Here is a 15,842-nt window from a genome sequence, read left to right on the forward strand (position 1 = left end):
TACTGTATTATGGCGACAGACTGTACAATTCTGTCTTCGCATAATACAGAGTTCGCTCCCTTGAGTACAGGTATCGATTGTTACGTCATTATTTAACACCTGATGTCAAAATCAATACCTACCCATAAGGGCAGATAACTCTGTAATATATACTTCTTTCACTAATATTTTATGTAGTAATAATATGATATAATTTATATCATGATTATTACATATTTATAGTCAGAACTTCAAGCACCTGTGACTGTAGTAATGTTACTATTATTGCAGATCTAGCCCGAGATACTCTCACCCTGACACCAGACAAGAGGACAGATAAATGTCTGGTGTATGGCCAGAGCGCACTACTACTTGAAAATCTGGAATTAGCCGACACCATTTGTTATCGTGCCAGATAATGTTGGTGACGATGAGGAGGGAAATTTAAAGTTTCGGAAAAGAAACTACTGTATTGACACAATATGAGGTGCATGCGTGATAAAATAGATTGCTTTTCATGAGTAGATAAATCATTCATTTGTTGAAAAGACCAAGGTAAGTGTCGCTTCTTGGTGGTTATGTTTTGTAAGCAGTCTGAATCGGAGATGACCTGGGCCGATACCAAACAGTGTTTGCTAATTCTAGATGTTCAAGTAGTAGTGCGCTCTGGCCCTACACCAGACATATATTTGTCATGAGTCTTGTGTCAGGGCCAGAGTTCTCCCATAACATGATATTCGACTTGTCAGCCGACTTTTTTTATCGGACATTATGTTGCGTTAGACACGACGTAATATTCCAAAAGTGTCTCGTCGTGCTATAGGCCTACCTCTAACATTGTTGGAGTAAGGGCATGATTAACTAGATCTAACTCGGGCTATCGCAGATCTAGATACATTTGCTCGATGTAATATTTATACAAATATCGATTCCTTTTTACATCTATACCGTACGCTTTGTTGAAAACTGTTCAACCGCTGTCATTATTTGTAACAACTGTCATGCATTTCAATTGTATGTGTACAAATATTGAAGACTTGCCTTCTCAATATCGGATGGCGTCCTTGGAGATATGGGAGATAACTCCAATAGTCTACATGGATCTACAGACTCTATGTATAGGTCTCATGTCACTAATAATTTTACGTACGCAAATCTTAAATTCTTGCTAACTTTCCCGCTCTGCAATGTTTAACTCCGGAAATTTTAAGCTAAAAATCAAAGAGTCAAGTTTGAACATTTAAAAAGTTCAAAGTATTTTGTCGCTTTTTTTCCCAAATTTACTAAAATAGATTCTACTATACGTAACAGTTATACAACAAGGATATGGTTTTGGCTTTAAAATCTTTAATGAGGACTTCATTAATCTAAATAAATGAAATGTGAAAGGAAGAATTACACACGTTTTAACGTTACCTTGATAGTTTTATTGTTGTTTTATTATTATTATTTTTTGTGCTCCAACGCGTAATCTCCAGTTTCAGACGGTAAAAAGAATCGACAGTTTGCCAACATTTCATGATTTGTTGTTATTGAGTTTAAAACATACGCTACGTGTAATATCTTTATGTAATTGGTGGTGCTAATTACGCTGGTATTGATAAGGATGATTGATTCCAAATTGTACATGCACAAGAAAGGAGAACACACGTGTGTTTCCTTACAATGGACATGGTAGAGGTTCTATTTGATGTGTCAAACAAGTACCACTGAGTGTTGGTAGGACCACCAGGGTTTCCTGGACTAGACAAAGTCTCTACTGAATCAATATAACAACTCCACAATATCCTGTAATGCATATCAGGGAATTCGAAGAAGCCATGCATAACGTAGCAGGCGCATGACTAATTAGCCATGCATCACCGCAGACTCTATTAAACTACTATTATCTGTCGATTCATTCTCACTTAGCCAACATTCTGAAATTTACAGGTATTACCTGGCCAATATTGAACTACTATTGTCTGTCGATTCATTCTCACTTAGCCAACATTCTGAAATTTACAGGTATTACCTGGCCAATATTAAACTACTATTGTCTGTCGATTCATTCTCACTTAGCCAACATTCTGAAATTTACAGGTATTACCTGGCCAATATTAAACTACTATTGTCTGTCGATTCATTCTCACTTAGCCAACATTCTGAAATTTACAGGTATTACCTGGCCAATATTAAACTACTATTGTCTGTCGATTCATTCTCACTTAGCCAACATTCTGAAATTTACAGGTATTACCTGGCCAATATTAAACTACTATTGTCTGTCGATTCATTCTCACTTAGCCAACATTCTGAAATTTACAGGTATTACCTGGCCAATATTAAACTACTATTGTCTGTCGATTCATTCTCACTTAGCCAACATTCTGAAATTTACAGGTATTACCTGGCCAATATTAAACTACTATTGTCTGTCGATTCATTCTCACTTAGCCAACATTCTGAAATTTACAGGTATTACCTGGCCAATATTAAACTACTATTGTCTGTCGATTCATTCTCACTTAGCCAACATTCTGAAATTTACAGGTATTACCTGGCCAATATTAAACTACTATTGTCTGTCGATTCATTCTCACTTAGCCAACATTCTGAAATTTACAGGTATTACCTGGCCAATATTAAACTACTATTGTCTGTCGATTCATTCTCACTTAGCCAACATTCTGAAATTTACAGGTATTACCTGGCCAATATTAAACTACTATTGTCTGTCGATTCATTCTCACTTAGCCAACATTCTGAAATTTACAGGTATTACCTGGCCAATATTAAAATACTATTGTCTGTCGATTCATTCTCACTTAGCCAACATTCTGAAATTTACAGGTATTACATGGCCAATATTAAACTACTATTGTCTGTCGATTCATTCTCACTTAGCCAACATTCTGAAATTTACAGGTATTACCTGGCCAATATTAAACTACTATTGTCTGTCGATTCATTCTCACTTAGCCAACATTCTGAAATTTACAGGTATTACCTGGCCAATATTAAACTACTATTGTCTGTCGATTCATTCTCACTTAGCCAACATTCTGAAATTTACAGGCATTACCTGGCCAATATTTAACTACTATTGTCTGTCGATTCATTCTCACTTAGTCAACATTCTGAAATTTACAGGTATTACCTGGCCAATATTAAACTTCTATTGTCTGTCGATTCATTCTCACTTAGCCAACATTCTGAAATTTACAGGTATTACCTGGCCAATATTAAAATACTATTGTCTGTCGATTCATTCTCACTTAGCCAACATTCTGAAATTTACAGGTATTACCTGGCCAATATTAAAATACTATTGTCTGTCGATTCATTCTCACTTAGCCAACATTCTGAAATTTACAGTAATTACCTGGCCAATATTAAACTACTATTGTCTGTCGATTCATTCTCACTTAGCCAACATTCTGAAATGTACAGGTATTACCTGGCCAACATGTCAAGTTTTACACCTGAGTTCAGCTATAGTCTGTTCTTACTTTCTATGATAGGAAATATTTATAAAAAAAAGACGAGTTGAAGATTAAAATGGATTTGTGTTTTTAGTTTTAGTTTTTCAGGTAAAAAAATAAAATACATTAATAATTCTATTAAAACTTTTTTTATATTATCAATAACGGAACCTTCATTTCAAAATGGTAAATCACTAATTTGTTTTTTTTTTACAAATGATCAATTTAGAAAAGAAAACAAATAAAATTAATTATTTCCAATTTTAATTTGGTGTCTTCTGTTAATTATAATATTGGTTATTGTTATAATGTTATCGTGTTCGTTTTGTTTGTCTTGATAAAGGGGCAGATCGCCTCGAAAATGTGATATTTTTGTTTTGTCCACACTGTTAGAATTACTTCCTTGTCCCATATTTATAATATTTGTGTGATAGTCTGGCTATAGAAATTATATCCGTTTATAAGAAAGGAGACCGTAGTGACCCTGCCAATTATAGAGGTCTTAATTCTTAGCTGTATGGCAAAACTTTTTACATCAATTTTAAATAATCGTCTTATACAATGGTTGGAATCAAACCGTGTTGTTACTGATGCCCAGTTTAGGTTTCACCCTGGATTAGGTACCGTTGATGCTACATTTATGTAATGCTGTTGTCTATTCTCCACGTATCCTGTATGTTAATTGTATTTGGATATTATTCTTATATTTGTAAAATGCCAAAAAAGTTGAATTTGAATAAAGTACAAACCCATTTAAAAATTGGAACTTTTATGAAACAGCCTATAGCCTTACCTGTAATTATCTCCTATTGTTCTAGCTTTCACACCTAGTCTCACTTGGCCAACAAAATACCTTACCTGTATACCTCAAAATTCAGAATGTTGGCTAAGTGAGAAGACACCTGTCTGTCAAGCAGTGTTGTATTACGCGGTGGCACACAACCGATTTGATGTATCATGGTAGATGGATGATGTGTCATATTATGGTAGATAAATAACAAATATATGACACAAAAGTGTTATCATAGCAGCACCTCTGTAAAATAGATCATTCTATTTCTTACCTCCGTAAAATAAATCGTACTATTTCTTACCTCCGTAAAATAAATCGTACTATGTCTTACCCCTGTAAAATAAATCGTACTATTTCTTACCTCCGTAAAATAAATCGTACTATGTCTTACCCCTGTAAAATAAATCGTACTATTTCTTACCTCTGTATAATTATTTTACAGAGGTAAGAAATAGTACGAAATTTATTAAACTCAATATCTCTAAATTGTCTCTAGGTTACAAATTGGGTTTAAGTGTATATATATATAATGTGGTATGTCCTTGTGATGGAACAAAATATGAAAAAAATATTGAAACAAATTTGTTTTCAAGGAACCTTTACACATGACAAGGAAATGACAATAAGAGTACATAAAATTGAAATAACAAATTCTACCTATATGGACAAATAAACTAAACTAGAGGAAGCAACCATACTGGAATCAAATGAAAAACGTCAGCACAGCAGCGGTAGATACTACCGGTATTTTTCAAGTTAAAGCAGAAATCAAATTGCTAACAGAAATCAAATTGCTAACCAACAGAGCTCAAGGTCATTATGAAAAAGTACTGGGATTTGATGAAAAAGTGAACGAAATTATTGAAGTGATTATAGTGGAAAACTAGAAAAATCTTTCACAGAAATGTGTAAGTGGAAATCGGAATGTGCTCTAGAAGAGGATAAATCTGTTAAGGTGTGGAAAGAGAGAGAAAAATGGTACATAAATAATGCAGCAATGTAGAGAAAGGATTTGAATTTTTTAAAAAGCAACCAACCGCCTACCAGCCTACACCCTGACGCAGGAGGAGGGGACAAATATGTATCGGGAAAACAGGGAAGGAAGTAAATACCCATTTTGTCGTAGATTAAGGTTAAGCGAAAAACTTTTAACGTGTTGTTAAAATACTGCTGAAGATGATTCTTTAGTACGTGATAAATCTAATGGCAACCCACTTAGGAGTGAAACATCAGCATCGAAGCACTTAAAATATTCTTTGGTGGCTCGCAAAGCTAAAAGTAATATTTTCCCTATAAGCAATCAAAAGCTCAGAAATCATTAGCCGATGAAGAGTCTATTGTTATCAGTGAGGCAGATGGGCAGTTGTGGTTATGAATATCGATCTTTAATGTGACAAAGTATAAGAGATGCTATCAAACAATTTTATTCTGAAACTACATAAAAAGCAGTTCAAGTTATATGTGCCGTATTTTTCATAGTCACGAATCAAGAAGAACTTTTAATATGTTATTCCACTCCAAAAGTTACCAACATGTGAAAATTACAATACTTTCAATGCATAGGTTTTAATTTTACAAGTACAAAAGAGAGCTGTAAATGATTTTTGGCAGTACTGCCAAAAATCATTATATTAACATCTTCAGTGTAGTGAAATGAGTTCATACGGTCAGACCACGAAGCCATATTGTTTCACAATTTCACTGCACATTTTTACAGTATTATTAGTAATTGTAAAGTGATTTCGGAAGGTATGTTTCCATCTAAACGTGTATAAGACATGAAAAACAAGAATTTCACAGTGCAAAACATATGTGTTCCAACTAACGTTTATAAGGCATTATATATCTTTGTCTGTCCATTTGAATGATTTTCACAGCTTTATTTATTAAAACGTATGATTTTAAATAGATAATTGAAGAAAAAATAATATATCCAAATTTTCGGCCAGTTACGGCACATATAACTTTAAAGATACAAAGAACATGAAATTGTCTTTTTCCTAATCGATCATTTCGATTATCAGATGCGGAGAAAGATTACTTGACAAAGTTTGGTTTGATAGTAAAACATGCTATTTTTATGGTTTCCCCAAAATTCATAAAGGCACCGTAAAATCATACAATTAGAGAGCAAGATTCTGAATTTATCAGTGTATAGAATCTAAATGATTTAGTCCAACTGTTGGTTGTTCTGAAGTAGTTACTCAAAGGGTTAGTCATTTTATGGACCTTGTACTTAAACCCTTTCTGCTCTTCAGTCAACAGTCTCATGAAAGACGATTTTTTTTTTAAAAATTCATTTACTACTACTATGTTGAACCAGGTTCAAAACTGGTATCATCTGACGCCGTCAACGCTCGTACAAATATTCCGTTTGACTTAGGGATGGAGGTCATTAGGTTTGGCACAGGAAATGTCCAGAATAGACCGATTCTCGATGTGAAATGAAATCGTTTAAATATTATACTAAACAGAAAAGTATTTTATATTAAATGTCAATTTCATCAACAGATAAAAGGTATTGCTGTGGGAACCAAATGTGCACCAACATATGAAACTTTGGTTTTCTAGGACTAGTCATTGTTTTATTTGGTCTTCTAGGACTAGACATTGTTTTATTTTAGTCTTCTAGGACTAGTCATTGTTTTATTTGGTCTTCTAGGACTAGACATTGTTTTATTTTAGTCTTCTAGGACTAATCATTGTTTTATTTGGTTTTCTAGGACTAGACATTGTTTTATTTGGTCCTCTAGGACTAGACATTGTTTTATTTGGTTTTCTAGGACTAGTCATCGTTTTATTTGTTCATTTAGGACAAGACATTGTTTTATTTGGGTTTCTAGGACTAGTCATTTTTTTATTTGGTCTTCTAGGACTAGACATTGTTTTATTTGATCTTCTAGGACTAGTCATTGTTTTATTTTAGTCTTCTAGGACTAGACATTGTTTTATTTGGTCTTCTAGGACTAGTCATTGTTTTATTTGGTCTTCTAGGACTAGTCATTGTTTTATTTGGTCTTCTAGGACTAGACATTGTTTTATTTGGTTTTCTAGGACTAGTCATTGTTTTATTTGGTTTTCTAGGACTAGTCATTGTTTTATTTGGTTTTCTAGGACTAGTCATTGTTTTATTTGGTTTTCTAGGACTAGTCATTGTTTTATTTGGTTTTCTAGGACTAGTCATTGTTTTATTTGGTTTTCTAGGACTAGTCATTGTTTTATTTGGTTTTCTAGGACTGGTCATTGTTTTATTTGGTCTTCTAGGACTAGTCATTGTTTTATTTGGTTTTCTAGGACTAGTCATTGTTTTATTTGGTTTTCTAGGACTAGTCATTGTTTTATTTGGTTTTCTAGGACTAGTCATTGTTTTATTTGGTTTTCTAGGACTAGTCATTGTTTTATTTGGTCTTCTAGGACTAGACATTGTTTTATTTGGTCTTCTAGGACTAGTCATTGTTTTATTTGGTTTTCTAGGAATAGTCATTGTTTTATTTGGTCTTCTAGGACTAGACATTGTTTTATTTGGTTTTCTAGGACTAGTCATTGTTTTATTTGGTCTTCTAGGACTAGACATTGTTTTATTTGGTCTTCTAGGACTAGTCATTGTTTTATTTGGTCTTCTAGGACTAGTCATTGTTTTATTTGGTCTTCTAGGACTAGACATTGTTTTATTTGGTCTTCTAGGACTAGACATTGTTTTATTTGGTCTTCTAGGACTAGACATTGTTTTATTTGGTTTTCTGGGACTAGACATTGTTTTATTTGGTCCTTTAAGACTAGTCATTGTTTTATTTGGTTTTCTCGGACTAGTCATTGTTTTATTTGGTTTTCTAGGACTAGACATTGTTTTATTTGGTTTTCTAGGACTAGACATTGATTATTTCAGTCTTCTAGGACTAGACATTGTTTTGTTTGGTCTTCTAGGACTAGTCATTGTTTTATTTTGTCCTCTAGGACTAGTCATTGTTGTATTTGGTTTTCTAGGACTAGTCATTGTTTTATTTGGTTTTCTAGGACTAGACATTGTTTTATTTGGTCTTCTAGGACTAGTCATTTTTTTATTTGGTCATCTAGGACTAGACATTGTATTATTTGGTCTTCTAGGACTAGTTATTGTTTTATTTGGTCTTCTAGGACTAGACATTGTTTTATTTGGTTTTCTAGGACTAGTCATTGTTTTATTTGGTTTTCTAGGACTAGTCATTGTTTTATTTGGTTTTCTAGGACTAGTCATTGTTTTATTTGGTTTTCTAGGACTAGACATTGTTTTATTTGGTTTTCTAGGACTAGACATTGTTGTATTTGGTTTTCTAGGACTAGACATTGTTTTATTTGGTCATCTAGGACTAGACGTTGTTTTGTTTGGTCTTCTAGGACTAGTCATTGTTTTATTTGGTCTTCTAGGACTAGTCATTGTTTTATTTGGTTTTCTAGGACTAGTCATTGTTTTATTTGGTCTTCTAGGACTAGTCATTGTTTTATTTGGTCTTCTAGGACTAGACATTGTTTTATTTGGTCATCTAGGACTAGTCATTGTTTTATTTGGTCTTCTAGGACTAGACATTGTTTTATTTGGTCATCTAGGACTAGTCATTGTTTTATTTGGTTTTCTAGGACTAGTCATTGTTTTATTTGGTCTTCTAGGACTAGACATTGTTTTATTTTGTCTTCTAGGACTAGTCATTGTTTTATTTGGTCTTCTAGGACTAGACATTGTTTTATTTGGTCTTCTAGGACTAGTCATTGTTTTATTTGGTCTTCTAGGACTAGACATTGTTTTATTTGGTTTTCTGGGACTAGACATTGTTTTATTTGGTCCTTTAAGACTAGGCATTGTTTTATTTGGTTTTCTAGGACTAGTCATTGTTTTATTTGGTTTTCTAGGACTAGTCATTGTTTTATTTGGTTTTCTAGGACTAGACATTGTTTTATTTGGTCTTCTAGGACTAGTCATTTTTTTTATTTGGTCATCTAGGACTAGACAGTGTATTATTTGGTCTTCTAGGACTAGTCATTGTTTTATTTGGTCTTCTAGGACTAGACATTGTTTTATTTGGTTTTCTAGGACTAGTCATTGTTTTATTTGGTTTTCTAGGACTAGTCATTGTTTTATTTGGTTTTCTAGGACTAGACATTGTTTTATTTGGTTTTCTAGGACTAGACATTGTTTTATTTGGTTTTCTAGGACTAGACATTGTTTTATTTGGTTTTCTTGGACTAGACATTGTTTTATTTGGTTTTCTAGGACTAGACATTGTTTTATTTGGTTTTCTAGGACTAGACATTGTTTTATTTGGTTTTCTAGGACTAGACATTGTTTTATTTGGTTTTCTAGGACTAGTCATTGTTTTATTTGGTCTTCTAGGACTAGTCATTGTTTTATTTGGTCTTCTAGGACTAGACATTGTTTTATTTGGTTTTCTAGGACTAGTCATTGTTTTATTTGGTTTTCTAGGACTAGTCATTGTTTTATTTGGTTTTCTAGGACTAGACATTGTTTTATTTGGTTTTCTAGGACTAATCATTGTTTCATTTGGTTTTCTAGGACTAGACATTGTTTTATTTGGTCTTCCAGGACTAAACATTGTTTTATTTGGTCTTCTAGGACTAGATTTTGTTTTATTTGGTCTTCCAGGACTAAACATTGTTTTATTTGGTCTTCTAGGACTAGATTTTGTTTTATTTGTTTTTCTAGGACTAGACATTGTTTTGTTTGGTCTTCTAGGACTAGACATTGTTTTATTTGTTTTTCTAGGACTAGTCATTGTTTTATTTGGTTTTCTAAGACTAGACATTGTTTTATTTGTTTTTCTAGGACTAGTCATTGTTTTATTTGTTTTTCTAGGACTAATCATTGTTTTATTTGGTTTTCTAGGACTAGTCATTGTTTTATTTGGTCTTCTAGGACTAGACATTTTTTTATTTGGTCTTCTAGGACTAGACATTGTTTTATTTGGCTTTCTAGGACTAGTCATTGTTTTATTTGTTCTTCTAGGACTAGACATTGTTTTATTTGGTTTTCTAGGACTAGACATTGTTTTATTTGGTCTTCTAGGACTAGACATTGTTTATTTTAGTCTTTTAGGATTAGACCTTGTTTTATTTGGTCTTCTAGGACTAGACATTATTTTATTTGGTCTTCTTGGATTAGACATTGTTTTATTTGGTCTTCTAGGACTAGTCATTGTTTTATTTGGTTTTCTAGGACTAGTCATTGTTTTATTTGGTTTTCTAGGACTAGTCATTGTTTTATTTGGTTTTCTAGGACTGGTCATTGTTTTATTTGGTCTTCTAGGACTAGACATTGTTTTATTTGGTCTTCTAGGACTAGACATTGTTTTATTTGGTTTTCTAAGACTAGACATTGTTTTATTTGGTCTTCTAGGACTAGACATTGTATTATTTGGTCTACTAGGACTAGACATTGTTGTATTTTGTCTTCTAGGATTAGACATTGGGTTTTTTGGTCTTCTAGGACTGACATTGTTTTATTTGGTTTTCTAAGACTAGTCATTGTATTATTTGTTCTTCTAGGACTAGACATTGATTTATTTGGTCTTCTAGGACTAGTCATTGTTTTATTTGGTCTTCTAGGACTAGACATTGTGTTATTTGGTCTTCTAGGACTAGACATTGTATTATTTGGTCTACTAGGACTAGACATTGTTTTATTTCGTCTTCTAGGACTAGACATTGTTTTATTTGGTCTTCTAGGACTAGTCATTATTTTATTTGGTCTTCTAGGACTAGTCATTGTTTTATTTGGTCTTATAGGACTAGACATTGTTTTATTTGGTCATCTAGGACTAGACATTGTATTATTTTGTCTTCTAGGACTAGACATTGTTTTATTTGGTCTTCTAGGACTAGTCATTGTTTTATTTGGTCATCTAGGACTAGACATTGTATTATTTGGTCTTCTAGGACTAGACATTGTTTTATTTGGTCTTCTAGGACTAAACATTGTTTTATTTGGTCTTCTAGGACTAGACATTGTTTTATTTGGTCTTCTAGGACTAAACATTGTTTTATTTGGTCATCTAGGACTAGACATTGTATTATTTGGTCTTCTAGGACTAGACATTGTTTTATTTGGTCTTCTAGGACTAGACATTGTTTTATTTGGTCTTCTAGGACTAGACATTGTTTTATTTGGTCTTCTAGGACTAGACATTGTTTTATTTGGTTTTCTAGGACTAGTCATTGTTTTATTTGGTCTTCTAGGACTAGTCATTGTTTTATTTGGTCTTCTAGGAATAGACATTGAGATTAGCTGTTGTATACGTTGATGATGGAGCATGAATTTTCAAACATATAAATAAATCATAATTAATTGATTTCTATTGATATTTTTTTTTGAATTTAAACACATTCGTTTAAAGCCTAGTTTTTATTATGGACCTTGACATACGCTATACTGTTTAACAAATGCTGCAGTACGTGTTAAGTCACACGAACGCTTGTCAGTTGTAAACATGACATATAAGTATCGACTTCCATCATAGCCGTTTCCATAGAAATGTCATCACGTTACTTTATTGAAACACATTCACCTGGCGTTGATGTGATAAAATCAATATTTGTTCCAGCCACAGTACCGGGTCTACTCACCTGTATATTTTTACCTGTCACCAGCTTACTGTTACCTGTCACATCTACCTGGATTGTCACGGTTTTACCACAAACAAGCGTGAAATAATTCACACGAAAGAAATGTTGGAACTTATTAGAGTCTTCGATATTGTCGATAATACCTAAGGTAAGACACTTCTATTGATTTCTATCCGCAAAAACGAAAATATCATTAAAACAAAAAACGTGTTTATTGCGTTGCAGGTTATTTAAATCTCTGGTATTTCGTATCCAGTTATGTAAATTTCAGAAATGTTTTATGATGTTATAATGCTTGCATCCATCTGAAGATATTGTTTGTCTCAAATGTCGGCACATTAAATAGTGACAGTCCGAAAGGGATTGGACAATACAACTATATTATGGTTTGATGTGTATGACACTGGTTACCGAACGTATGATAAAAGATGCGGACATCCATTTCATTCTTCACAAATGATACATCCCCTTACTTCTGAGTTCACTTGTTGTTCCTGATTGAGTTCGGATCTATTGAGATGTGTATTTCTTTCATACCTACGGGTGTAATGTTGGTTTATCTAATCCGATGCAATACACGCATGTTGCCTTAGGCTGTATTACATTGCTACCCATCTAATACAACTTTGTGACGTCACTGCATCAACAAAATTATAACGTCATTTTCAGAAACTAATGATTTTACTTTTAGAAAGCAAACAACGGGATTTCCGTTAAACATACCACACAATTTTCATATAAACTCTTTGCTAGTTTTCAATATCAAATGACTATGCGGGCACACAGGCACAATATCTCCACATGAATTCACACGACCTTTTCAATGGTTTTTATCTGTAATTTAAATGACAATTATATTATTTTCAAGTTAAATCTACCTGCTTTTTATCTCATGATGTTTAACTAGAAAGAACCTGAATTTAGTTAAAAGTTTAATTTTTTTTTATAAATATCAGGCTGCTTTACGTGATTTACAGGTAAATCATTCACAAATTGACTTAGATGATTATCAGGAAACATTTTACCTGACAACCAGGTACAGATAATTTTCTTCAGTTATATCAGGAGTAGGGAGGTGTTTCCGCTATCGCTGGGAGACACGACATACCCGAGTCTTACTAATGTACTCACGGCACATAATATATAATGGAATTGGGATGTTCAGCAAAATAAAACGAGAGCATTACATTCTAAACATTATTTTGTACTTAATGGATATTTAAGCATTAAATTACCTTCTTAAGGGATTATGGTTCTATAATTCGGGATTGCAAACAAATTGAATAACGACGTCGCAATACATGTTATACATATCACTACACCAACGGGAGTTATAGGAGAATTATGATCTCATAAATACACTTTTTGGTTGGTAAGTTTATATAGTGTCAGTCTCGAGCAAATGGAAATATTACATTCTGAACATTCTTCTGTACCATTTATTACATTCTGAACATTCTTCTGTACCATTTATTTATTCTGACCATTTACTGGATGTAACGAGACCTTTGATTGGTTAAAAATTTCCTTCATCGTCCCAAAACTTAATTTCTTACGTTGTTATTTGTAATGTCGTCTTCCATTGCCTTACACCATGGCGTAACGATAACTAAGAACATTTGTAGCAATAAGTTTTATTATAAGTATGACTATTTTGTTCTTCATAGTTAATAAGGACATACATAAATTTTGAGATATAATCTATTAAAGGCCCTTTTAAGAAATATCCCCAAAATTTATGTGTGCGCTTTATATCCCATGCTGATTTTTACGCCGTTGTATTTTCATATTATGAGATAATAGCAATGTTAAGTTGAAGACGCATGAAAGTAATTGTGTAACTAAACTAGATTGGTTTTTATTTCTGGACCACCTGGTCTTCTTTGAACTCTAAGACTGTGACTCCACAAAGAATTATGTTGACATGAAATCCGAGTTCGAATTAAGGTTTGGGGTACATATTATGTCATTAGTATTTGTTTTCTGTATTGTTAAACAAAGCAGACGACATAAACACTTTTCAGAAATTTTAACCGAGGTTTTAACCATGTGTGTAGCTTTTGTGTATATTGGCGATTTTCAGAAAACTGCATATCTTTTTTCCTGTAATAAAGAAGGCTATCATTGCTGCAGTATTTCCACATTATTCCTGTACGCAAAACTATCTACCTTGATGCAGTTATGAAAACAGCATGGATTATTCATAAGTGAGATCAATCATGCATATTTACGAGTCTTTATTTAGCTATGCACAGAGAAAGGATGTTCCACATAATGATTCCCACAAGCTTTCCTTCGTATTGTACTGGTTATATATAACTTGTACTTGCTAGCCTCGTTTTAACACTTTATGTTAAAGTCGACCTCGGGGACCTAATCAATTACCGTAATTATTCTGTTAAATTATTGTAGGTTTATACCAATAATGGATGGAAAATTTTAAAAACTGATCTTTACACCATGGACCCAGCATAGTATAAGAATTACGTTACGTTAAACAAACGACGCATTTATATTGTTAAAGATGATCGTAGCAAAAATCAACCGACCTTGATCCAACACTATTCGCTATCTGTATGTTAGAAGGATTTAGATCATTGCTTACCACACTTTTACAATGTACTTTACAGTCATTTTTTTCTCTAGATAATTTCTGAAATAGTCATATGGAATATATTCCAAAGAAGATTCAAAATAATATAAAGAATGCTGTTCAATATAAGAAACCCCCCTCCCATATTGCTGCTGTATGAAATACCCCCTCTGACGTACCCAACAATCCGCAAATATTATTGACATTCTTGATTATTCATATGTTGATTTTGACTTTTTGCTGTTTATTTTAGATTTACGATATTTTATTCGATAATTCTGTATTCTGAATCAGAACTATATCAAATAAGAAATGATTTATGAATTATTTGATTTTAAAATAAAAGAAAAAAATATATAATTTACGCATTTTTGTATGATATGACGTTTTCTCTGAAAGTTAACAGCATAAGGAAGACTATGACATTTTGCGATGAAGATCTGTTTAGTATAAAGTTAACAGCTTTAGGAGGACAGGATATTTTGCGAAGATCTGTTCAGATGTCTTTATTTAGGAGACAGTAGCAAAGATTAAAACATGTTTTTGTTGTTTAATGAGATATGACCATTAGTAATGAACTTAATTACATCATGCAGAAAGTATTTATATTTGTATATATAAGATAAGTACGGCAGTGATGGTGACATGCTCCAAATAAGATTCGATTCCAGTATCGGTCGACATGAAAAAATAAAATAAATAAAAAGATCACAAAACAAAAGTCATAGTCAGCATCAGTATATAAAAACATAGTTCTGACTAACAAGAAATATTTCCTTTTCGGTACGACAAAATTATCACAAAATAGTCATTTACGACCGGTTTCATTTTTGTTGGTTGCTCAGGTAACTTGAAGCTGGGAGGCCACCATGCACTGGGCTTTACCTGTCTTATGTTTGTTGGGATGTCTGGTCTACGCAGGTAAGTTCTTTACATGGTATGCTGATTCGTGTTTCAGTGATGCTGACCTGTGCTTCAGTAATGCTTTATTCATTGACACACATTAAGCACAGTTGTAAATTATATATAGCAATACATTTTATATCTAACCTTTGACTCTAACTGATATTATATTCTAACTTTGATCCTTACAAATATTATATCCTAACTTTACTGGCATTTTATCCTAACTTTACTGGTAATATATCCTAAATTTATTGGTATTATATCCTAACTTTGAACACTACATATATTATATCCTAACTTAGACCTCAACTGATATCATAGCCTAAATTTGACCCTTATATATATTATATCCTAACTTTGACCCTTACTGATATTATATCATGACTTTGACCCCTACATCTATCATAGCCTAAATTTGACCCTTACTGATATTATATCATAACTTTGACCCCTACATCTATCATAGCCTAACGTTGACCTTTACTGATATTATATC

The 15,842-nt window shown here is 32.8% G+C and overlaps 1 protein-coding gene across 2 annotated transcripts in view; it reads left to right on the top strand.

The window, feature by feature from the left end:
- Nucleotides 1-11,627: 11,627 nt before the first annotated feature.
- Nucleotides 11,628-15,842, top strand: part of LOC138330407 (uncharacterized) — a 36,623-nt gene continuing 32,408 nt past the window's right edge. Inside the window, exons 1-2 of one of the 2 annotated variants that reach the window (XM_069278005.1) lie at nt 11,628-11,995; nt 15,286-15,361. In XM_069278005.1, coding sequence (XP_069134106.1) covers nt 15,310-15,361 — 52 coding nt within the window. In that variant the 5' untranslated portion in view covers nt 11,628-11,995; nt 15,286-15,309. The remainder of the gene's footprint in view (nt 11,996-15,285; nt 15,362-15,842) is intronic. The other variant, XM_069278006.1, reaches the window with a different exon arrangement.

Source organism: Argopecten irradians, chromosome 8 (assembly GCF_041381155.1).
Source record: "Argopecten irradians isolate NY chromosome 8, Ai_NY, whole genome shotgun sequence".
NCBI classification, from domain to species: domain Eukaryota; kingdom Metazoa; phylum Mollusca; class Bivalvia; order Pectinida; family Pectinidae; genus Argopecten; species Argopecten irradians.